The 24,762-nt window shown below is 59.9% G+C and overlaps 1 protein-coding gene across 4 annotated transcripts in view; it reads left to right on the top strand.

Annotated features, from left to right (window-relative positions):
• The first annotated feature begins 5,823 nt into the window (after positions 1 to 5,823).
• Positions 5,824 to 24,762, top strand: part of Cacna1h (calcium voltage-gated channel subunit alpha1 H) — a 53,436-nt gene continuing 34,497 nt past the window's right edge. For 2 of the 4 annotated variants that reach the window (XM_076840677.2, XM_076840676.2), the window contains exons 1-2: positions 5,824 to 5,899; positions 6,191 to 6,507. In XM_076840677.2, the coding sequence (XP_076696792.2) occupies positions 6,209 to 6,507 (299 nt within the window). In that variant the 5' untranslated portion in view covers positions 5,824 to 5,899; positions 6,191 to 6,208. The remainder of the gene's footprint in view (positions 5,900 to 6,190; positions 6,508 to 24,762) is intronic. The other 2 variants (XM_076840675.2, XM_076840674.2) reach the window with 1 other exon arrangement.

Below are 24,762 nucleotides of genomic sequence, written 5' to 3'. Positions count from 1 at the left end.
TCAAACACAGGCCATGTGAGAACCCAAGAGAGGCCTCAAGCCCTCTCTCTGTTCTTTCCTCTGCCTGGCCTCCACAGCACAGCCTGCAGAAAGGGCCACCCACCAAGGGCCACCCAGAAAGGGCCTCTTCAGAGTGCCCAGGGCCAGACCTGGTGAAGGGGTTCCGCTGTCCCCCAGCGTGTTCAGGCTTTGGGCAAGGTAAGAAAGAACGAGGAAGGATAAGACCTGGTAACACCTAGGGCATCCTGCAGGGACCCACCCCTGCCCTGTCCCCACAGTGACCTAAGCTAGCCAGAGATGATCAGCCTGGACTCTAGGGCCCCTAACTTGGCATGCCCCTCTCCAGGTGCTCTCAGTCCTGGGTGATGCCCTGCTGAGGTTGTCTGGGCATGTGACCCCAGATCCCTGCTGTTTTCCTATCATGGGTCCACCTCCTGCCTGTCCTAGCCTGATGTGGCTGCAGAGGTAGCCCTGGCTCCCGAGGACCTCAGAGGTATCAAGGACCCCAAGGGACAAGCTGAAGGCTCTGCTCCTCCTGGAGCCACCCCCACCTGAGGGGGCCTACCTGGCTCCCATTGAAGTCCCTGGGGGGGTCTGTTAAAATGCCCCCCAGAATTCAGGTCTTGCCCCCATCCTTCACCATGCCTCATGGGGCCAGCTGGCTGGTGACAGGTGATTGGGGCTCTTGTAAGAGAGATGAGGAATTTGGAAGACTCCATCCACCAAGCACCAGCAGCTCTGTGCTCTTCCAGTCGGGCACAGGCCTGCCCTGTGCAAGGTACCAAGTGATGGTATTCCCTCATGCAGCCAGGACAGAATGGGATACACCGTGTGGAGCACACATCCACAGCTCACCAGGTGCTGGCTTCTGCAGCACCAGTGTCCTTGGGGGACACCTAGCTCCCCTGAGGCTGGGGCCTCACCACCTCTCACTACCTCCAGTAGGTCACCAGGTAAAACACAGAATGCCCAGTTAAACTTGAATTCCAGATATAAACAAGTGTTTCTTACCATGTTTCAAATAATGAACGGGATGTACTTAAAGTCATTCATTATTTGTCTGAAATCCCAAGTTAACTGAGCAATCTGTATTTTCATCTGTTGAATCCGCCGACCCCACCCCACGGCTTCTGTTAGCACAATGCAGTGTTCCATTTCTGCCACTGGAGAGTGTGGGGACGCCAAGACAGGCCCCATCTGCCTTCCGTCTTGCTGTTGTCCCTGCCAACCCTGCTTCCCAGTTCCAAAGCCCTCACCTCACTGCTCACTGGGAATGGGTTGTCTTCAGGCCCTATGTGGCTTCCAGCAGGTGACTGGCTACCTCACGTGTGATGTGAGCTAGTCCCCATAGGTGGAGAGGACTTGCCAGGTGAGTGGGCCATACATGACATGGTGACCCCAGGGCTCAGAAAGGAGGAAGGAGTTGTCAGTGGGTGAACATCTCCAGCAAGGTGCCCCAGGGACAGGAGTAGAGCTGGGGCCTGTGTCTCACCCCTAGCCCCTCTCCCTAGTGATGCTGAGCAGTCTGGGTCCCCCACACTCCTCTGGGGCTGGGCTCCTGGCTGATGGCCCCTAGATTCCAGCTACTTACCTCTCAGGAAGGAGGGGTCCAGGGCAGTGAGGTCCAGTGTAGTGCCACGGGGACACATGTCACTGGCCTAGTGGCTGGCCTGCTATGAGCTGGACCCAAGGCTGAATAAACAGAGTTGTTTTGGCAGAGCCTGAGACTCAACTTGTGGTTCCTGCCTGTGGGTCCAGCAGGGGCCCACTCCTAGTTGGCTTTGGTGTCCTTGCTGTCACCCTTTGGCCACTGTCATCAAGGGGCCATCCCAGCCCACTGCTGTTTTGAAATCAGGCCTAAAGGTCCTCCTTGGTACATAGGCTGGAGGCTGACCTGGAACCCTCTGCAGGTATTAGACTCCAGGGCAGTTGGCAAGGCTACCTCAGCTCTGGCCTTGACCCTGCCTGGCTGGGATACCTCCATTGATGAGAGCCTCACTCTCTGTCCATACCTGCCCTGGTCCACCTGAAACTGCAGGCTGCCCATAGCCAGTCAGAGTGGACCAGCTGCCTGTGCTCTTCCCTCAGACCCCAGAACAGAGCAGGAAGCTTTCCTGATGGAGGTCATCTTCCTCAAGCTCAGGCATCTCTGGTAGACAGGCTCAGTGGAACACACACTGGCCCCCTGCATGTCCTAAGCTCGTCTTTAATGCAAAATCATCTTGCTGCACCTTGGAAACCCCCAAGCATGGGGCCTGTTGAGTTGGGGGGAGCTGGATAATTGAGGGTTGGGTCAAGCCAGGGGCCTAGAGGCTCACCTAGTCTGTGGGGGTCTGTGGTCCAGAGGGGGCAGGCGGGGAGGACAGGCAGGAGTCAGTGCCTGGAAGAGGGTCTGCTCCAGCTCTGGGAAGCTGTGGGCCTCCACGCACAGGGCCTCAGGAAGGACCTGGGTCTATGGAGGGGGTGGCTGGAGAGGAAGGAAGAGGCCACACAGGCCAGATGGAGGGGCTATGGGGCTACAGTGCATGTGGACGGGGTGCCCTGGAGCAAAGGCTTGGCAGGGTGGGGATGCTGAGGGATCCTCTGAGCTGGACAGGTGCCACAGCCTAACAGGGGTACCCCAGCTTGCTGAGCTGGAGGGGCCCAGGGGCCTGCAAGCCTCCAGTTGACCACTGACAACCAGGCGGAGGGGCTTCTGAGTCTAGAATCCAGCCCCATAACTGCACGAGGAGTCCTTGTGCTGGTGACTGTTGGCTGGACTCCCAGCCATTTGCCCCCTCAACAGCTCTTGTCAAGCAAAAGCTCTACCCTTTGAGGGGGGGAAGAAAACAGCAAAAAGCAGAACCCGCTTTTCCAGAGGCCTGGAGGCTTTAAGACACATCTGAACCTGCTGTACAGTTTGCTTAAACAACTTCAATGCCATGTTCCACATCGTCCCAGGCTCCGGGACTCCGGCACCCCCCTTGGCCATGTGCAGGCAATACACTTGTGCAGTTTCAAGGCGTCCACACCTCCTGTCCACAATTACCTGTTCTTCATTTCCTCTCCATGGCTAGTGTGTCAAATGGAAGTGGTGGCCCCACTGCAGTGGAGTGAACTTGGGTTTCAGCTGAATCGTCTTTGACCAACAGGTGCTCTTGTGCAGCCAGGGTCCCGGGCACACAGAGTGCCATTGGACATGGAGCACACAGAGTGAGTACCAGCCCGGAGACACACGAAGCCTGCTAGAGCTTGGTGGCATGGCAGAGGAGATGGGGCTGGGGGAAGGACTCTTCCCCCCTAGGCCTGAAGTGGTCCTGCTGGTCTGCAGCGGGTGCCTGCTGGCCACAGGCTGTGTCAGATTGCAGATACTTTTTAAAACATGGAAATCCACAACCCTTTTTCTTCTGTAGACAGCTGGGGGGTAGAGTGTGACAAAGGAGGGTGACAGCTGCTGCATTCAGAACACCATACAGCTCCCTGCAGGCGCCATGGAGCCCTGGAGGAATCAGGCTATGCCCTCCACCCTTGCCCAGCCTACACTGAGCCTAGGTGTCCCAGGCTCCCTCTGGGTCCTCCCATTCCCAGCACTCTCCTGCCTGCTACTGGATCTCTGCATTGGGGCCTTCAGTGCTGGAAAGAGCCCTGCTCCTCTTCTGGCCACTCTGCCATCCTCAAGGTGGTCTCTCTTGGCCTACATGCCACTTGAACTGGGTGGTAATGTTTTCTTCTGCTGTCCATGCACTTATCTGTGGCCTGCCGACTCAATGGAATTGAAGCTCCCTGGAATAAGGACAGGACCTGTAGTGGTCACCACAACTGTACTTCCAGCTCCACCAGTGCCTGGCACACTATCCATCCCCAACTAATATTTGTCCACCAGATCACCAACAGCCTCAGCAAGAATCTTGAGCTTCACTCTGACTCTTAATGGAGTTGGGGGGGGGGGGCGGGTGTTGAGAAAAAAGCATTCCACTGACCCTAACCAGGGAGCCTGCTTTGGCTTGTGCGTCTGCCCCATTTGAATGAGCTCCCTCCAAGCTGTGTCCAAGGGCCTGAATCTGCCAGGGTCCCTTTCCTTGGTGGCTGGGGCCTTAATTGCTCTTTGAGGGCCTTAATTACCACCAGCAGCCATTCACTGCTAAGTAGTGGCATTAAAATAAAGTAAATGTTTTCCTCCTCTTGAAAAGTTAACATATACAGGAAGAGGTATTGCTGAGCAGCGAGCAGCCTGCATGCTTGGACCTGCACCCTTGGACCTGCACCCCTGCAGCCATGGCTCCTGCCTTCAGGTCCCTCAGCCCACAGCCAAAGCTGCACCCTCCCCAGGCCCACCAGAGCTGTCCCTGCACAGCAGTACCTGCTGGAAATCCACTTCTCTGCAGCTCACTCAGCAAATGACATGCCACAGAGCCTGCCATGGCCTTTCCAAGTCTGGGGTCCCAGGATGGGCCCTGGCCTTCCACCCACACCAGCAGGGGCAGCCTGGAACCCCAATCTTTGGAGAAGAAGGGGAGTCTTCCAGTACCAGGCCTGGGGGTGAGCTGCAGAAAAAACAAAAGAGTCCCTCTTTGGCTGGAATGTGAGGGAACTCACACCTGAGAGCTTAGGTTTCATGACCCAGGTACTGGTCTTCCTGTGGAAGCAAAGAATCCTTCAGAGCCTCGGCCAGGACTGGGGTACCTGAAGTGGGGAGTCAGGAGTCTGAGTATCATCAGCCCTTCTGTCGATGTCCCCCCACCCACATGGGTCTTGCTATCCCTGGCATCTTTAGAGGGCACCTCTTCCCCACCCAGTAGTGCACCCAGGGGCCTGGAGCAGAGAGAGGGCCTTTATTGGGCCTGATGGAGAACTTGCTGGATTGGCCCTGAAGGGGATATCCCAGGAAGCCCTGCTCTTCATGCATTCTTTTTGCGAGACCACTGGAGTGCCTCAGTCCCCACGCGGGAGGGGGATGGGTACAGGGCAAGTTTGCGGAAACTGCTGGTGCATGCGTGTGGGGGGTAGGAATAAAGCATCCCAGGCGCCCCCATGGACACTTGGCAGCGGGTCAAGCCCCACGACACCCACGCGCGCCAACACACGCTCTCGGGCACACCCAGGGCACACGCGGCGGGGGAGGGGCATATATCGCGCGGTCACGGCCACCGCGCACCTCCCACGCCTGCCGGGCCCCGCCCCCTCTGCCGACCCTAGCAGTAGGGGAAGGGGCGGTGCGCGAGGCGTGGTGGGGGGCACCGCCTCCGCGCCCCTGCAGTGGGAGGCGGGGAAGGACGTTGGCGATGCTCCCGGCCCGCCCCCCGTCCGAGCCTCCCCGCGAGCGCCCCCTGGTGCTGCGCGTGACCCGAAGCCCGAGGGTGGGGGACCGCTGGGGGGCGAGGGCGGGGGTTCTACCAGCCTCCGCGACCTGGGGCGGGCGAGTGTGGGCCGTGGCGTGGGGGGGGTATGTCGGCGGGCGGGCGGGCGGGCGTCCCGGGTGGGGGCAGGGCTGGCCCTCCTGGCGTCCCCGCCCAGTACCCGCTGGGCGCCCCCTACCCGCCTCGGCGCCGCCCTCAGCCCGCCCCGGCCGCGCTGGCCCCGCCCCGCGGCTGCCCCCGCCCGCCCCGCCCCCCACCCCCCGCCTGGTGCTCACTCCGAAGTTTCCTGCGCTGAGCGCGGACGGGCTCGGGGCTCGCTCGCCGCTTCACCGGCCCGGCCGCACCCCCGGCCCGCGCCCACCCCGCCGTGCACCCAGCGGCCCTCCGCGCCGGGTCGCCGCCGTCGCCACCACCGGGCGAGCGGGAGCCGGAGCCGGCGCCGGGTGGGCCGGGGGTGCGGGTCAGGGCGGCGGCGCGGGCCGCGGGCGGGAGCCGGGCTGGGTCCGCGGTGACCGCGCCTCCCGGGCGATGCCCGCGGGGACGTCGCCGGCCTCTAGAGCGAGGTGAGACGCGGCGGAAAAGCGCTCTTACTGCGCGCCTGGGACCCTCTCAACTTGGGCGCCTTGGGCGCGGAGCCCTTTGGGCACTCGCCGCCCTTCGCCCGGGCGGTGGGGGTGGGGCCGCCAGTCCTCGCGGGAGGGCGGGGGCGGACGAGGGCGGGGGGCGCATTTGTCTCTAATAAGGAAAGACAAAGACATCCCGGCGGCCGCGGCTGTTCCCGCAGCTCCGCTCCGCCCGAGGCGGGGCTGGGGGTCGTTACGGGGCCCTGGTCACCGCCTGCTCTCCCTCCGCAGGTGCTGCCCGCCGCCACCATGACCGAGGGCGCGCTGGCCGCGGACGAGGTCCGGGTACCCCTGGGCGCGCCGCCCCCGAGCCCTGCAGCGGCGGTAGGGACGTCCCCGGAGAGTCCTGGGGCGCCGGGACGCGAGGCGGAGCGGGGGTCCAGGCTGGTCGCCTCGCCCCCCGAAAGCCCGGCAGCCGAGCGCGGCGCAGAGCTGGGCGCCGACGAAGAGCAGCCTGTCCCGTACCCGGCGCTGGCGGCGACCGTCTTCTTCTGCCTCGGGCAGACCACGCGGCCGCGCAGCTGGTGCCTCCGACTGGTCTGTAACCCATATCCTTCCCGGGCCGGTGGGGCACGGGGGTCTGGGACGCGGGACCCTTTCCGAGTTCGCTCTCGTGCGCCCTGGCTCGTTGGACCTGGTGCGGGCCTGGCGCGTGGGGGCGCAGGGCAGGGGCACGAGAGCAGCGCTCTTCGGAAAGAGATGGCAGTGTGGGGTTGGGTGTGGGGACGCCTCTAACGATCGCATGGGGTATCACGATTTAGAGCCAAGTCAGAACAGAACAGGAGAAGGTGTAAGAAGGGGCGGCTCTCGGAGGAGAGGTTGCAACTCCTGTGCCCCACTGATGGAGGCAAGGACGGGAATCCCTCTTCTAGGCTTTCTGAACTTCCGGTCTGAGGCGGGAACCTCCTTGGGGAGGGGGAGTCCGCAGGGCATGGAGTAAGGGAGCAAAGTTTTCCACCTGCGTCTTGTGCGCTTTTAAGCGCAAGAGACCTGTGGGGGCTGTGCACGGTGCAGGGCTTGTAGCCCGTTCTCCGCGTAGAGAGGCGGTGACGTTGGTTTGAGAACTCGATTTTCCAAGCTGAACTCCGTGCCGGTGCCGGGGCTGATTTAAGTCATGCGCAGCTAGGGTTGGGGGCAGGGAGGCAACTAGCACTGCGCACTGGGAACCCCTACTCCCTAGTTCCTTCTCTGGCCCAAGAAGTGACACGGACACAGGCTTTAAAGGAAGGTTCCAGAACAGAGTTGAAATGGGCCAGAGGCAATTCCTGGGATGCAGATGGAGGTTCTGGGGGCCCCCAGCTGGTGGCCTTTAAGGGCTGGCTCTAAAAAGAGCCTTGTTCTATGCCTGGTGCTGCCTGATTCTCCTCAGGCGCCTGTGGAGCTGGTCCCCAGGGTGGCTGGCAGTGGATGCTCCTCCTTCCTGCCACTGGCTGCAGGTCGCTGGCCTGCCTTGAGGGAGGGTTGACAGGGTGCTCATAAACTTTCTCCGTCAGAGTCAAGGAGACAGAGGCAAGATGAGCAATGTGTGTGTATGTTTCCCTACCTTGTGTGTTTAACTATATAAATATTAAATACAAAAGAGAAATTTGTACCAAAAAAAGTAATAAAACCGGTGTTTCTTTTGTCAAATCCAAACACTGGTGCATCGGGTTCGTTTCTGCTTATAAAGGAGACTCTTGTGGTGGTAGACAGCAGGCTGTGGCCTCAGCCTGGGCCTGCTTCAGAGGCTGTGCACTGCCTTTGTCTTCTTATGTAGTAGAGGTGGTGGATGGTGTCCGACCGTCCTCTGTGCTGGAGTGGGACAGACCTTACAGGGTGGCTGTAGGTCTTTTGGCTCTACAGAACCCAGATCAAAGGTGATGAGGCAGGAAGGTGGCATAACTGGGTGTGGCAGTGGGCAACAAGGTAGTGCTGGCAGGCCCCAGAACAACGACCATGTTCATCATTCCCAGGCATGTGCCAACCAGCTAGGGGAAGAGGGCCTGAGCCTGGCCGCCCTGTCCCCTTGCAGTTGAGTGTCTTGAACCTGACACTGACACTGGTTCTGGGCTGGTTGTGTCCCTGAGGACTTCTAGTGAGGTTGTTTGCTTCTAGTTGGTTGTTGTGTGCAGAGAAGGTGGGGTTGGGGTGCTCATGCAGGTAGAGTGTGCCCTCAAGGGCCAAGGGTTGTGGGGCTGGCAGTGCCTCAGGGGTCCTGTGCCTGGGCCCCTTCCTGGCCTGAGGAGGAGGATGCCCTTATGGCCCCAAGAGGGACTTGGGCTTTGCTGGCCTTCTGGAGAGGGCTGGAAGGTGCCAGGGAGCTCAGCTGGGGGAGAGAGCCAACCTGTCCTTACAGGTGGGCCTCTGGTAGCATCACTGGCTTGGAGTTGCTGTGCCACTCACTCTCCTTGCTATGGGTACCTAGAAGCAGCTTGACTCTCTCACCCTGAACACTGGTGATGCAGAGTATCTGCAGCCCAAGGGGTGTCACAAGAGGAACCCAGCTCCCAGGACTGTTCTACTCTGGGTCCCCTGGGAGCTCTGCACTTTGGGGTGGGGGTTATGGGGGCCCCAGCCACATGGGGACTGGTTTGACCTCCAGCAGATGCCAGGCCCCTGCATAAGGATGTACATCCAGGCTTTAGTGAGGTCCTAAAATAAGCCAGCATGCCTGGACAGGTGGGGTATCAGCTTACTTGGGGAAGCCCATGTGGGCTGAGGCTTTCCATGGCTCTTGAGATTCCTGGGAGTTGGGAGAGGGTGATTTTGTAAGAGGCAGGGGGAGCTATGGGCAGTTGGTGTGGTCAAGTAACTGGAGAGAATTAGTTGCTGGAGGGGCCTGGGATTCCCTGCAGGTGGACCTGGTGTTGGTAGGACCCTTCGTCCTTCCTGTGGAGGGTAAACTCGGAGTCAGAGGTAATCCGATTTGCTCAGGAACCCACACTCCGTGAAGCAGCCTGCAGCTCCCTGGCTGGCGCTCCTAGCGGATGCCCGCTAACCTAAGCTGGGCTTTGATTGGCTATTAAAATGCATGGAAGGACTTTCTCAGTCCCGGACCTTTCCAGAACCCCCAGATAGATGAGCCCAGCACAAACACGTGTGTTCTTGTCTCACCTTGAGGGTGGCTGCCGTCCATGGCAGAGGAGCCTTCGAAGACAGTTCTTGTCCTTATTGATTTATTTTGCTCTTTAAAAATACAACCGTGCTGGAACTTCTGGGTGAGCACTGTTTCTCCTACACGGCTTATTTATAGATGAAGGTGGGTGGGACCCGTGTGTTGTAGCCTGCTCAGCTGGGTTATGTTCTGCCCCGGCTCCCCCAGGCTCCTGACTTCCAGCCCGCCTGCCTGGCAGCTGCTGGAATCCTGGTTCCTGGCAGACAGGGCCTCCCAGGGTTGCGTAGAGGCTGGGAAGGGGAACTGTGTGAGCAAGGGAGGTGGACTGCTTGTGTGCAGGGCTTGAGGTGGCCAGTGGGCACTTGGGTAGGGGGCTGGCCAGGTCTTTAGGAGGAACCCCCAGGGCTAGGCACCAAATGCCCTTGTCACTGGGCTCTGAGGGTCTGAAGGACACCCCAAGGTCATTGGCAGCTAAAGGGCAGAGCTAGGTCGAGCCTAGCCTGGCTCAGAAGCCCTTGTGTTGGCATGTCCTTGGCTGGACGGCCTTAAGTTCTTACAACATCTTTTTAAAAATCCATGCTTTCGGCTGCTCTGTTGCTCCTCAGGGACTGCCAGGGGCTCGGGCAGACTTGTGGCCGTGTGAGTGTCCCCACTGAGGACATGCAGACACTGGTCTGGAGAAAGCCTGTCCCTGCCCTGTCTTCTGCTGTCTGAGCTCAGAACTGTACTGTGTCAGGACATCCACACTGGTTCTTTGGGCTTCTTTGGTCACTGGAAGTTGCAGGCCCTGGGGACCTGGAGCTGTCCAAGACCCCTGGGCTTGAGCTCTGAGCAGGGATGCCCAGGAGGGTGGACTCTGCTTCTGGAACCTTGCCTGTCCTTCACAAGTCTCTTTCATGTGTTCCTGGGTCCCAGGCCCAGGGGTTGCTCCTTCCTAGAGCCCTTTCCCCATCCTGGGCACCTCATTCTGGCCTCTGATTCCCTAGATTTTCAAATTGGCCCTGCAGGGCAACTTTTCACATGTGCCCACACGTCCTGTGGGCTGGGCACAGCTTCCATCCGAGTGGATGGCCACCTCTGGTTTCATATCCCACACTCTAGGTGGGAGTGTGGGATATGAAACCAGAGGGGGTCTGGTGTCCGCACTGCTCCTGTTTGCCAAGGGCCCTGGGCCCTCCATGCTGAGGGACAGGCCTCTCTATGGACCCTGGCACATGCCAGGGCTCTCTCAGGAGAGGCCACACACCTGAGCACAATCAGTGCCACTGGCCTTATAGAGCTAAATGGAGCCTGGGGAGTGTCGGTTCATATTGGGCATGGACCATGCCTGGGTCTACAGGACATGTTCCCGCCTGGGGCTCATCTTGGGGTGGGAGAAGGTGGCCCCACCCTCCATAGAGAACAAGGAGGTGGACTGCAAGGGAGGTGGACTGCTGGGGTAAAAGGCAGGCAGGGCGGACAGCGTGTGGGGACCCCATGGGGAGCTGGTGGTCCACCCCTCCTAAGACTATTGGAGGAGGCCCCAGGTGGGCGTCTCCCAGGCAGGGGTCCCCTGGACTTTTTCTTGGAGAGTCATTCACCACATCCTGCATGACGTTCCCTCACCAGGATGGGCATGATGCAGCAAAGCCCAGTGAGTCCTGAAGTGGGACTGCCACATCATACTTGGTCCTCAGCACCCAACAGGGAGGATGGCTAGATGAAGCTGGAGCCCACAGCAGGCCAGGCACTGGTAGGGACCATCCTCCTCTAGAGCTCTGGGTGGCAGGTGCATCCTTGGTGCATTTGGGAGAGATCTGCTGAAAGACATGCACCTGCTGTGTGGGCTGTGGGGTGGACTGGCCATTCTTGCCCTCCTGACTACAGCTCCCAGCCTGTGCTGCTGGGCACCTTGTGCAGGTGCCCCAGGTTTCACCTCTGGTAGCACTGGTGGCTCTCCCTGGCCTTGTTCCTGCCTGCTGCCAATCACCCCTGGCACTGTGGAATCGGCAGCCCCTTTCTGCTGGTGTCAGGAAGGACAGAGTCCTGGAGCCTGACTGTCAGCCACACTGGGACAGTGGCAACCCACTCCCCGGACCCCTATGTGCCTCTCCCATTGTTCCCTGAGAGGCCCTTATGTGTCTGTGAGGAACATGGAGTGGTGGGGAGGGTTCCTGTGAGCACTGGGTTTTGGTGACTCCATCCAGCAGCGATCTCCTGGCCAAGCCCCCATGATTCCCCACAGCACCCACCCAGATCTGTGGTCCTCTTATTCATGGCAGGTGGGGGCCCTTGGAGAGCAGGATGGATCAGAGAGGAGGCCAGTGGGGCTGGGGGGCTGGGGAGATTCCGTCCACTGGCAGACACTGGGCCTGTGTGAGGAACCTGGCAGAGCTGAGACAGATGAGGGGTGGCCAAAAGCTTTCGAGGCAGGTGGGCACCACAGGCAGATGGCCTGGACTTGGAGCCTGCCCTCTGAGCTCTGGTGCTATGGATAGCAAGTCAGGGGCCAGTCTTCAGGGGAGGGACAGTGTTGGACCTAGGCTTATTTAGGAGAGGCAGAGATGGAAGGCAGCTGGAGGCACCACTGGGCAAAGGCTGGGAGGTGGGAAGGCACTGGTGCCCCCCACCCTTGAGGCCAAACAGATGTGGCGGTGCTGGCCTTGAGCCAGCAGACCCAGTGTAGTGCCCAAGCTCCGCCCAGCTTGGGGCCTGACTGTGGCAGGCTGAGGGATCCTCCTGGCCCAGTGGAGCGCTTAGGGTGGTCTGGGTGCTCCCCCACGCAGCGGGCTGGATTGGGCTCTGGAGCTGGCCCAAGACCCGCATCGGGGTCAGGATGTGAAGGAATGCGGGGGTGGACCAGCCTGTCAAACACTCTGACTTGAATCCAAAGCAGCCCCGCCGGGCGCCCACCACATCTAAACCTTGGCACTGAGCAGTCAAGGTCAGGCACGACTCGTTACCTCTGTGTGTCAGAAATCGGCCCTGGCTGTGCTGAGCCGCCCACGGGGCTCTTGGTCCCACTGGAACAGCACTCCTCCTCCAGGCCAGTGGGTATGACGTGCTCTCCTCCCCTCGAAGGTTAATTTGGCTACCAGTTGGAGCTACTCAAGGCCCTGCAGCTCAGGTTGCATTTCCAGATAGAGACTAAAGACTGACCGCCCATCCTGGGCAGCAACAGTGAAGTCGGCTGACCGCCCCAGGCCCTTGGTGAGACGTGAGCCCAGACAAGATGCAGTCCAGGGGGCAGGGACACAGAAGAAAGGAGCCTGGCTGGCTCTCGGCCCCCTGCCTGGCTCAAGAGTTGGCAGTAGGTTCAGGCATGGTCCCTGGAGTGCTCTGTCTGCCCGGGGCAACAGATGGGCCTGCGAGCAGCCACTCTTCTGCTCAGGAAGGCCTCGCGGAACAGACTTGAGGGGTGTGGCGCCACAAGGCTGGTGTCCCAGGCCTCCCTGGCCCTTACAGTCTCTGCGGTGGGGGGACGGGGTACTGCTGGCAGGATGCGGAGTGCTGGTAGTGCTGTCAGAGCCCAGAGGGTTGATTAGTGAGGACAGTTGATGAATGTGCTGAATCAGAGCACTCTGTATGGGGGGTGCCAGGCCACTAACCTCACTGCCACCTCGGTGCCTGCAGGGTCAGTGAGCCCTGCTGTGGGTCTTGCCCCATGCTCTGTGGGCCAGCATAAAGTCCATCTTGGCTGCCAGGGGCCCCTGGGCACCCCTTCGCAAGTGTGATGCTGAACAGCCCCAGCCCAGTTTTTGCTGGGGGTGGGAGCTGGGCTGCAGTCACCTGTGCCCCTATAAGTAGGGGGTTGCCCTCAGGGGTGTGGGCTCCCTTTCAGCATGCCTGGCCCTATGCCAGTCCCACTCCTGGGTGGAGACCCAGGCCAGGGCTGTCCCTTGTGTTTCGGTGGCCATGCAGGGGTAGGTCTGAGTTCTCATGGGGATATATAGCCATCTGGCACAGCAGGGCATGGATGCCAACCCAGCACTGGTTGAGCCCCTGGTAAGGGCAGGGTGGCCAGGAACCAGGCCGAGCCCCCAGGCTGTTCCTGCTGGTGGGCACAGCCCTGTGCCTGGCCTTGTATGAATGCTGTGCCACACTGTGCCTGACCCCTGGCACCACATGGGGCTGTACTTGGCAGGTATGGTGGCTTGCCTGGTCACTCTGTCCTCTTCCTTCTGGGTTGTGCCAGCTTCACTCCTCCACCCTCCCGCCTGGGCTCCAGGCGAGGTAGAGTGCTGGTGCAGTGGGGACAGTAGCCTGGGAAGAGAGTGATCACATTGGGCTGCAGAGGCCCCCGTCCGAGTGCTGGCCTCTGCTCACTGCTCCTGCCCTATTTCTGACCCTTTCTCCTCTCCCTTGCACCTGCGCCTGGGTGGGGTCCCTACTGAGGAGGTCATTTCACTTGTGAGGACCCTGAGGGACACCTGATGCTCACCAGGGGATAGTGGCTTTTAGTGCCTCCAGAAGTCAGTGAGTCCACCTGCAGGGCTGAGCCTCCAGGGATCCTGAGTCTCTGGCTGCAGGAAGGTGACAACCAATTCCCTTCAGCCTGCCTGTGTGGCAGTGCCATAGGAGCCTTGGTTCCTACCACGTCTCCTCAGCGTCTTTCTTTTTTTTTTAAAGAGAGAGAGAGAGATTTAGTATTTATTTATTTTTTTTTTAGTTTTCAGCGGACACAACATCTTTGTTTGTATGTGGTGCTGAGGATCGAACCCGGGCCTCACGCATGCCAGGCGAGCGCGCTACCGCTTAAGCCACTTCCCCAGCCCTCGGTGTATTTCTTGATCATTGATAGAGGGGGCCTGGCATCAGAAGCCACAGGGGCCAGATGCAGTCCAGGGGAATGGTGGTAGGGCTGGTCCTGCTGCACGTGGCCAGTGCAGTGGATGGCCACAGGGACTCTGGCTGGCTGATGGGACACAGACCCCAGCCTTGAGTAGCATCTGTGCCTCCTGGGGCTTTTTGCCTGGTCTGCATGGGGGGGGGGCACCACCAGGCTCAGTGTCAAGAGATGAGGCAAGGGGCTAGGGCCTCAGCTCAGAAGACAAAAAGGCGCAGGGCCTAGGATATAAACAGACCCGTGTTCCCTGAGGGGCAGAAGTGGCCCTGGGTCTCCCCCTGGGGTCCCATTGTACCAAGGGGCTGGAGCCAATTGGGTCACTGCCTAGATGCTACAGTACCTTTGCAAACAGGTTGCCTCTGGCTTTCATTTTTATACCTGTGAAATGGGCGTGTGGCTGTGCAGAGGGTGGACAGCACATCTCCCACATGTGGCCACACATGTAGGTTGCTGTGCCAGACTGAACACTTGTCTCCTTCAAAATTTGTGACCATCCAGGATCTCAGAATGTGACTTCATTTGCAAATGGGGTCTTTGCAGATGTTAAGCTGAGGACATGCTGGGTCACGGTGGCCCCAGATACGATGACAGGTGTACTCATAGGAAGAGTCAGGACAGTGTTGACAACAGAAGCAGAGACCAGGCAGTGCAGCCACAGGCCAAGGCACTCAAGGACGGTGCTGACACCAGGGCTGGAGAGGCCAGGGCCGGTTCCCCAGGAGTCTCAAGAGGAGCCTGGACTGCGGACTCTGGCCCTGCAGGCCTGTGTGAGCGAGTTCTGTTGTGTGAAGCCCCCAGCCCACAGTGCTTGGTCCAGCTGTCTCGTACACTGACCCCTACTCTGTGCCTGCCCAGGGAGGCTGTGAGAATAGGGAGCCCTGCGTGAGCCCCTTCCCAGCATGGGCATGCCCCACCTCCCGAAGGAGGTTCAGCCAGAGGCAATTGAATTCAATAAAGGGAGCCAGTCCTCTGGGGTGAGTCGTGATTAGATTAGATGTGCTGCTTCAGGCTCTGAGATGAGGATAGGGCCACCTGGGGAGAGGGCGATCACCGTGAAATTTGTCATTCTGAATGCCCAGTTGGGGGAGGTACAGCAGCCAGTGTTTCCTGCCTGGTCAGAGGCCTATCTGGCTGTCCTGCTGACACCTGGGTTGAGGTGGCAAGAGGCAGTGGAGCACTTCTCCCATCCCCAGCAAGGGGGCTCCCAAGGGAAGGTGTCCACCAGGGTCAACCTTGAAGATGGCCTTCACAAGTGTTCACTTGGCTGGCCTCCCCACCCAAGAGTTCTCCAGGAGTCTGGGACCCTTTGCACGAGCACCTACCTGTGCCTCTGAGGGGCACAGGTGGGGCTCAGTGGTGGATGAGCCTGCTCACTTCTGTCCAGGTGCCCTGGATGTGGCTTCAGAGGGATGTATCAGGCTCCAGCTGCTGCCCATGTGCCTGGAGGACAAGGACCACCCCTTTAGTGTCCATGGAGAAGGGTTCTGTCTACAGGCACCTGAGAAGAGAGAGCTTCAGTCTAGAGCTGCACCCCCAGCCCACCCTAGGGCCCCAGCTCAGAAGACATTGGGGGTTCATGGCCCTCAAGTTCCTCCTGGTGTCCCCAGGCCAGCTGGCATCATCCCATGGATGCCAACCCCTGCAGCCACATGGACGATCCTGGCTCCACCCCGACAGTGGCTGGATGCCCCTGCCTGTCTGGGCCTTCTGGGAGTTTGACCCTTGAGGTGGCTGCACGTCCCTGGGCTTTTTGCCCATCCTGTCTGTCCTGTGCTGTGGGCAGATGAGGCATCCTGCAAGTTGAGGGCCAGCCTGTCCTTGGGAGGACCCTGCCCTGCATCTTAAGGATCCACAGCCCTCTGCTCAGCCTTTCCCAGGGGACCCTAGGGGTATTAGGGCTTAGGAGAGGGGCACAGGGGTGTTTGATGCCTCTGAGGGCTGTGTTGCGCTTCACCCAGGAGGCTGACTCTGGTCTGACCTGGTGGGCCCACTGAGCAGCCAGCCTATGCCCATTCTCAGCCTGGCCACCACAGACAGGAAATGTGTGCCCCAGGAATGGTCACCGCTTGTCAGGAAGGTGCAGAGTGTTCAAGCATTGCCCAGGGCCCACACAGCACTGTCCCTGCCGTGTCCCTTTGTCTTTGGGAGCAGACACAGTTCACCCATGGCGGCCGACTGATGAGTCAGCCTGCATTAGTGCCTCATTGAAATGGACAGACTCTCCTTGGGCTGATGGGGAGCTGGGCATTTCCTACTCCAGCCATGGCCCCTGGCTGTCCCCGAGGATGTCTGAGTCTCTGCCAGCTGGTGTGGCACAGGGCTCAGCAATGCTAGATGGGACCTGAGACCATCACCCCTGCTGCGACACCGGGACCCTCCCACTCTGTCTATACTGCTTAGTATATTTGGTTAGTTGGGGAAGTGAAAGACTGTGTCCATCCACCAGGCCTGTGTCCAGGCTGGCATGTTGCATGCCAGCCCCCCAGACACCCTCTGTGGTGTGACACACCAGGGCCCTGGCCTGGGTCTTACTGCCAGAGGAAACCCAGGGTGCCACTGAAGTTGGGAGTTTGTAGTAAGGAGTGTTCTCGGGTTAGGGTGGCCAATGCAGCATTGGGCAAAGACATTTCCATCTTAATTTCAGGTCTAGCCAAGGGACCTTTTGTCTGTCTTATGAGTTAGGCATCCCCATTCCAGGCACTGTGGCCATAATTGGTTCTTTTCTGGCGTGGGCACAGGCTGGCTCCATCCCCACCCTCCTCCTGTGGGTGTACGTTGGGTTGGCCCTCAGCACCCTGGAGTCTGGCAGCCCAGGTACCACAGAGGCTGCTTGTTTGGGGCACCTCAGCCTCTGCCTGAGGTGGTGAGGATGTGCTATGGGCAATGTGGCCCCCACCCACCCAGCCTGGCTCCACACCCCTATGGGGTGCCTTCCTGCCCCTCAGATGGACACCCCCACCAAGCCCTGCTCCCCCAGGTCCTGGATGTAGGCCCTGCTGGCCACATCTTCTCTGCCCCACCCTCCAAGGGACCTCAGGGAAGCAAGGCGGGAGCCAGAGCAGGCTCTCTGGGACAGACCTCCTGCCCTGTTCATGAGGTTCATGCCTGAACCCCACAGAGGCCTCAGGGAGTCTGGTTAGTGGATTTGGATTTCATAGCCTGGGACAGGGTGGCTCAAGGCTGGGGGAGGTCGTCTGAGGTCTGACGTTCAGAGGAGGCACGGGTGAGCCCACTGCCGGTGTGAGTTCCTGACTGGGTTGGGTCCTAGTGCAGCTGGTTGCCAATGTGGCAGAAGCATGTCCCCTTTGCCGTGGCAGGGAGGGCTCCTGAGCATTGGGCCAGTAGGAACATCCCTGAGCTGGCTGATCCCAGGGTCGTTGGGTTTCATCGAAATTCTGTGATGTGACGGATGTTCCAGATGGGGCGGGGACGGTGGTAGTGGCCTGGCCAGAGTGAGGAGGGGACCATGGAATTTTGCCCAGTGTGGTGTGAGGTGCAAGGAGACTGGCTGGGCCTCCAGGAGACAGGACTGCTGTCCAGGAACCTACCCTACCTGTTAGCTGAGCACTGCCATCCAGAGGAACATTTAGAAGCCTGACACAGTGTCACAGGAACAGCTTGCCACATGGACCTGGGGACAGTGGCTCACAAACAGCAAACTTGGGGCATCGTTATTGGGTCTCAGAAGCTGGGCCTCTGCAGCTCAGGTCCCGTCTTCTTCCGTGTCCCAGAGCCTTGCATTGAATCTGGTCACTGGTGGGGAGAGGACCAACTGGCTCAGGGGTCTGCCAGGGCAGGTGCAGGGAAGGGGCCAGGCCTCACCCCACTGAGACCTGGTTTAGCTCTGGTCATGGCTGAGCAGAGCTTTGGTGTAGAGGGGTGCTGGGGCACCCCAGCACAGCACCCAGACACTGGCTGAAGGGTCAGAGAGGGCCCCGGCCGGGCAGCCTTCCCCTTCTGCCTCTCCAGGCTGTCAGCAGGTGTGGGGTCTCCCTCCTGAGCGTGCACCATGGGGCCGCTGCTCTGCCTGCTTCACCCCCTCCCACAGCCCACTGAGCCCCCAGTCTTGCCCTCCTCTCCTGCATCTGCCCCCACGGACACATCTTCCTTCCTGAAATTTAGGCTGGAAACCAGTTCCCCCTCCACAGTGAGGGAGCTGCTGTGGTGCGCCCCCCTGCGTGGGTGTGTCTGTGGCTCCTGAGGAGGAAATTGGCTGCCTGGGGTCGTCTGGCAGGCTGAGAACAAGCCCGTTTTTGTCTTCTAATTAGGAACCGCTGGGTTTGTCCTGCTGCTGTGAGGAGCCAGGGGGCTGCCCCGTGTGAGTGCACTGTGTGGGCTGAGCCTGGAGGGCCTTGTGTCTCTCACTTTCTCCTCAGTGACAGGCACTGCAGGAAGGAGGAAGGCAGGCCCCATGGCCAGGTGGCCTTGGAATTGGGGTGCTTCCTGCCTTGCAAAGAGGGATGGGGACCTGATCAGGGTCATGAGCATTGGAACTTGCTGTCTACACCCAGAAACGCCTCATGCCTGCTGTCTCTCGCCCTGGAGGCACCCATGCTGGGCTGCATTCCTGTCCAAAGCAGAAGACAGGAGAGCCCGGCCCACGGGGGCCTCATGACAGTACCCAGGAGCCCCAGGCTCAATGGAGGTTGCTGCCGGCTCTCAGGGTCCAGAGCCAGGTGGGCCGATTGGCTCTGCCTGTGGCTCTTTCCCAGACACGTCCATGGGCTGTGGTGCACACGCCACAGCACCTAGGAGGATGTGCTGTCCCATGGTCTTCACTCCGTCCCCAGACTCATGGAGCCTTTGCTCCAGTAAACTGACATGGCCACAATGCGGAGGAGACGCCGTGCCTGCTTGTGGTCCCGTGAGAGCTGGCTACGGTGGCCTCTGCATTTGCCTGCTCTGGGCATTCCCCACCCGTGCCCTCTGTGATAGCTCTCCCTGAGCATTATATTCTAGGTTCACCCACATGGTGGCCAGGGACAGTGTCCTTTGTGGATGCCCCATGGTGTGGTTGGGGCGCTTTGTTCTCCACTGAGGGCACCCGGGCTGTTTGCACCAGACTGTTGTCAGGAGTGCTGGGGGAGGGGCACATGTGAGTTTCTTTGGGAACCAGGGTCAGTTCTCTCGCAAACACCCGGGAGCAGAATTGCTGTGCCATGCGGGAATGGCTCATCCCAGAGTTGCCAACCCATTTCTCAGAGTGCCTGCTTGGGCCTGGGGCACCTGGAGCCAGGCTTCTGCCACACCAGCACAGGGGAGCAGGACTGCCCCTCCTTGCAGACACATTGTGGTGTCTCCAGCATGGGCAGCCCCTGCCGGTGGCTGTAGAAGGGGGCTTAGATGTGGCCTGCTGGGTTCAAGGCCATCTTGGTGGGCAGGAGCTAGCTGGCTGCCCCTGTCTGGGGAACCCCTGCCCTGGCCTACAGGTGTGAGGACAGGTGCCAGTGCCCCAGGCGCTGGCAGGTGGAGTGGCGCCTGGGCTGTGGGAGGGAGTAGCTGGCGCGTGTGCTTTCTTGATATCCGTCAGTTCTCAGGAGAATTTCAACACCCACACTTGAAATAAAAAAAAAAAATTATTAATGAGCTTGGCGCGGTTGCCATGGGAACCTGTTGCTAATGAATCTCTGGGGTTTCCTCTTACCTTTGTGGAGCAGAGAAGGCCGGAGCTGCTTCGACCACGACATGTTTCCCACTAATGGGGTTGCCGTGGCAACGACTGTCACTAATCCCCAGTCAGCTCCGGTTTACCCGCCTGGCCCTGGGAGCCCGCAGCCCAGGTTACATAAAGCCATTTAGTGAGTTTGAGGCTGCTCCCAGCCCCACCCGGCTCACTAGGAGACCCATCCCTCCTCCAGGGCCACACGTGGGTCCCCTAGATGCAGAGTACAGAGGCAGCATCTCTGGGGTTTGCTGGAGAGCGGGCTCTGTGAGGCTGGGTTATTAGTTGGCCTTCAGGCCTTGGCACATGGTGTATGGCCAGAAGGCACCCCCCAGGGAGTAGGTGAACTGTATCCGTAAGCCTGCAGGGTAGCCGGGATCTAAGGCAAGGTTCTCTGAGGCCATGCTCCTGTCTGCAGCTATCACCCGCCAAATGCCACTCTTGGCTGTCCCTGGCTGCTGAGCTGATGGGGTGGGGCAGGTCAACCTGCAGTCACAGTGCCCCTGCCTGCCAGGAGTGTGTGGAGTTGACCAGAGCTGGGGTCCATGCTCTGGAGCGCCCCTTGCCTCTTCTGAGTGAGCCTTCTCCCAGCCAGGTCTTGGGGCAATGCTCAGGGGCCTGTGGGCAGGGGCTCCATGCTTAGCAGACAGTGATACCTAAGTAGGGACGGTGGGAGGGTGGAAGGATGGCCGATCAGTCCACCTGAGGAGTGATCCACACATACCACTGGAGGGCCCAGTGGCTCTTATCTTGCCCTGGCCCAGGGCTAAGGGGCAGCTGAGGGTAGAGGCCACCCTTGTCCCCACTAGCCCATGGCCTTGGGACACTATAGGGATTAACCAGTGGGTTTCCCAGAGAGGCACCCACAGGAGATTGGCCAGGATGCTGGGCAGCTGCGGGCATAGAGGGTTGAGTAAGAGGTGTATGTGGAGAGGGCCAGGTACCCCTGCTCCAGGCCGAGAGGTGAGCCTATGTCCACACATGTACTGGACTTTGTTTGCCCTCTCTGCTCAGACAGGCCCGGAGCTCCCAGTCTGCCTCCAGAAATCAACACGTGATCCCTTTGTTCAGGACCACCTATTGCTCCCCACTGTCCACCATTAGACATCCCTGAAGCCCTCTGCAGACCTGTGCTGGCTGTTCCCACCGCGGCCTCTGTGTTCCAGTCACCCCATCTCACTTGCTCAGCCTGCTCCAGGTTCCTGAGCAATGTCCTTGGTTCACAGGTGAGACATCCTCCTGGCCCGAATCATCTGCCCCGTGCCTGTTGCCAAGCCTAGTAGGTTACTGCTGGCTGGGTGGTCCTGAGGCTCCTGGCCTGAGGACAAGGCCCACAGCTGGCAACCTAAGTTCGGGCATCTTGGCCCTGGACCTGCTGTGGCTGCCCCACCAAAGGCCTGGGCTCCCTAGTGGCCCCCAGTCCCTCTCCCTGTGAGGGGCCCAGCCTGGGGCTGCTGCCCTCCCCCAGGGCCATGTGGGCAGGATCTTGTCCAGTTCCCAAGCTCTTGGGGCTTCCTTCCCTGGCAAGCAGGGAGCCCCAACCTGCTTCTGGACTTGGTGGAAGTCTGCAGAGCAACCTGACTGCCAGGGGCCTGGGGAGCTAGAGTAGCCCTACCCAGCCTGCTCCTCCTGGCCCATCCATGATTCCAGGTGCAGCTAGCTGTATCCACAAAGGGTTCATACGATGGGCCTGTTAGAGTGGGGAGGCCACAGATGTCCTTGGCCATTGTGTTGCAGGTCATGTTGGGCAGCTCAGGGCTCACAGTCGGGGTGTTTTCCTGCATGTTTGAAATACAGTCTGCCGGATGGTTGGGATCGCGGGATGTTTTAATTCCTAATTTAGACTGTTTATGTGCAGAGCTGAAGTCCCCGGGGGAAGAGACAGTGTGGGCTGAGCCCCCGCCGCCCCTCCCGGGTGCCTCCCTCTTGGCCTGTGCTTCCAGCTGCCTGGTGGGTGCAGGGTCTGTGCCAGGATGACCTGGTCCCTGAGCCCTGGAGCATCTTCCCATTGGGCACTGCCCACCACCAGTTCCCTCTGCAGAGCTCTCTATGAGGAGAAGCCCTCTCTATGAGGAGAAGCCCTCTCCATGCGTTCCAGGATTTTTTCTGGGCCAGGTCATGCCGGCTAGGCTGGCCAGGCATCCCCACCAGTTGGGCTCCCTGGGGCGGGGCCAGGGCGCTGGAGGGCTGAGGAATCTGTGGCGTCCCTGGGCAGGCTCAGCTGTCGGCTGGCCTTGGGGTTTGGAAAGAGTCCGGGAAGCCAGATGAGGGGGAGGGGGCCCCTCACCCCTCAGCCGCCCTCACACCCTGCGTGAGCACTAAGGACTGTCTGAGGATCAGTATGGACTCCCCAGCATCAATTAGAAAATGTATTTCTTTTTCAATGAGTAAGGATCTGGTTGAGGCCTAGGCTGGTTTCCCGGTTGCCATGTCAACCAAGTTGGCATGTGCCCGTGCCCTCTTCTCTGGGTGGGGAGCTAACATGGGCCTGGGCCTGGCTGGGCTACTTGGAGGACGGGACCCTCCTCTGTGGCGCATAGGATCTGAGCTATAGCAGGAGGTCACAGCAGGACCTGGTCGCAGCCCCCACCCATGGGTAGCATTCTTCCTGTGGTTTATGGTCCTCGGTTGGGGTCTCCTCCAGTCTGACTGGCTGCTGCCTGGCATAACCCTAACCAGGAACTATGCTGGGGACCACAGGCCTGCCTCTGTCCCTGGCAGCCCCTCTCACCTCCTGCCTTCCACCTGGTCTGCCCCTGTTGACGCCATTTCTATGGTCCCCACCTAGGCCTCTGGTCCTCTGGCTGCATAGCCAGTTCTCAGTGCAGGATAGTGGGGGGTTCACCCCAGCCCCATCCTGGCCCCCATCCATTCCTCCTTCATCCAGGCAGGGTAGCACAGCCAAGGAAGTGGGACGAACTAAGGTGGGCACCAGGCATGAGTGGTTGAGTCCAGTACCCTGGAAGGGTCTAGAGGGCATGGTGATTTCCAAGTCTAACCCTAACCCATGTCCAGTGGGCTCAGGTCCTGGAGCGTCCTTGTCCTCCCATCGACTGGCAGGCCTCCCATCTTGGGGCCCCTAGGTGCTGGGCTGGGCAGAGGTCTGCAGTGGACGGAGCACAGTAGATGCTTCTGGCCAAGCCAGCCCAGGGCTCTCCCTTGCCCATCACACTGGGTGACACCCCTGGAGCTCAGTGTCGAGCCAGGGGTGGAGCATGGCCCAGCAGGCTGAGGCAGTGCCTCCTCTGCCACCAGGGCTGCCCAGACCCTGCTGGCACCTGGCCCAACCTGTCCCCAGGCAGGGTGTGCCTGCCTGTGAGTGTTGAGCCAGGCTCAGTACTGGCTGCAGCAGGCAGGGGGGCGGGGAGCCCAGGCGGGAGCTGCAGGTTATCCTCCAGCCGTGCTCCACGCTGTGCTGATCCTAACAGGAGCCTGGGGATTCCCTAATTAAACGATTTATTATTAAAGCGACCAGCTTCCTTGGAGCTGGCTTCCTGCAGCTATGGGGACAGAATGAACACCCCTCAGCCCAGCAGGCATCCCGCATGGGTGGCATGTCGCCCAGCGCCCCTATCTAGAACTTTTTTTTTTTTTTAATATTTTTTTAGTTGTAGGTAGACACGATACCTTTTTTAAATTTTATTTATGTGGTGCTGAGGATCGAACCCAGGGCCTCACACATGGGAGACGAGTGCTCTACTGCTCAGCCCCAGCCCCGGCCCCTATCTAGAACTTCTTGACTGTGTAGACCAGCAGCAGCCCCGAGGAAGTTGCTCTTGGGACTATAGACTTGGGGAAACTTGGTGGCTTGACTTCTGGGGCAGGGTAGGGTCTAAGGTTGGCCTGCCCTGCCTTGGGGTGACTTGCTCAGCCACAGTCCCAGAACTGTGCCAGGCCAGACCAAGGGACTTCTCAGGGTGTCATGGTGGGTAGCTGGCATCTAGCAGGAGAGGCACCCGCCAGGAGCAGCGTGGGGTGCCAGACATGCTACTGCTCCAGAGGCGTCGAGCTGGGTACAGGCCCCGGGGGGCTACAGTTGGGTGGGTGGCAGCTGCCCCAGAACCCAGCAGGAGGGACAGGATAGGCTCAGCTGCTGTGGGTAGGTGTGGGGGTGTTGGCTGGAGCCCCCACATTGGGGGTACAGCTCCTCACACTCCTGCTCGCCAGCCCAGCTGTGGCACTCCCACTCTGGGGTCTCCAGGGGCCCTTCCCTCTGGACGTGAGAATAAGGCCCTGTGACCACTGTGACTTGGTCTCATCCCTTTTCCTTTTCAGTGTTTGAAAGTTGAAAACTACAACAGTCCTCACAGATTCACATAGAAAACAGGGATGGTGACCGTGTGTCCCGGTACATCCTGTTGCAGGGAAAGGCCGTGTTTCTCTAGACATGGACACTAGGGAGGAGGGCATTGTTTGGCTGGTCTCTGAGGCACCTGTCTGGGCAGGGCCTTTCATAACAGGCGGCTCTTGGGCTTTTCTGGTACGCAGGGTGACACCTGGGGATCAAGGCCCCTGGGTGTACCTGGACAGTGCCTCTGCCTGCATTTTGCCCAGCCCTGCAGTGGCCCCACTGGGCTTTTGGTCTGGCCGGGCCACCCTGGGTCCTGAGGCCGCCACCAAGGTCAAGGCTGGCTCCAGGTACTCCCTCTGGGGCTGGACTCCCAGAGGCATACACCACCTCTGCGGGCCTGGGAGGTGGGAGTAATGCTCCACCAGCCAAATGTAAACGTGGCCCTTCATTACTAGGATGGGGGGCTCCCCTGCACTGTCTCCTGAGGGAGCCAGCACCAGGATTCCCCCAGCTGTGGGCAGCCAGAGCCCACGGGACTGCTGGATTTGAGGGGGAGGGAACTGGGACGTGGCCAAGCTGGAGGGAAGGAGGGAGGGGCTGGGCCTCCATCTGCTGGAAAGGGGAGACCCGGCTCTGCGCAGAGCTATGGGGGGCCCTCTCCCAGCAGGGGCAGCCAGCACCTTCTGGAACATGCGGCAGCAGTGTGTGGATAGCCTGCCATGCTGGGGAAGGGGGAGGCGCCCATTGTTAGTTTAAAAAAATGACTCAGACGATTCACAGAACCTTCCTTTTCCTGCCGGTTTCCAAGAATTCTGCTCCAACATAATGGATCGAGTTATTAGGGATCGATCCAGACACAGCAGCTGGAGAGGAGCCAGATGGGCAAGTCGGCAGAGCACGGGCCAGGAGACTCCCTAGGGCCTGGGTCTGC

The sequence above is a fragment of the Callospermophilus lateralis genome, chromosome 19, assembly GCF_048772815.1.
Source record: "Callospermophilus lateralis isolate mCalLat2 chromosome 19, mCalLat2.hap1, whole genome shotgun sequence".
Lineage (NCBI taxonomy): Eukaryota > Metazoa > Chordata > Mammalia > Rodentia > Sciuridae > Callospermophilus > Callospermophilus lateralis.
The sequence above is the reverse complement of the archived record's forward strand: the minus strand, read 5'-3'. Positions and strand labels throughout refer to the sequence as shown.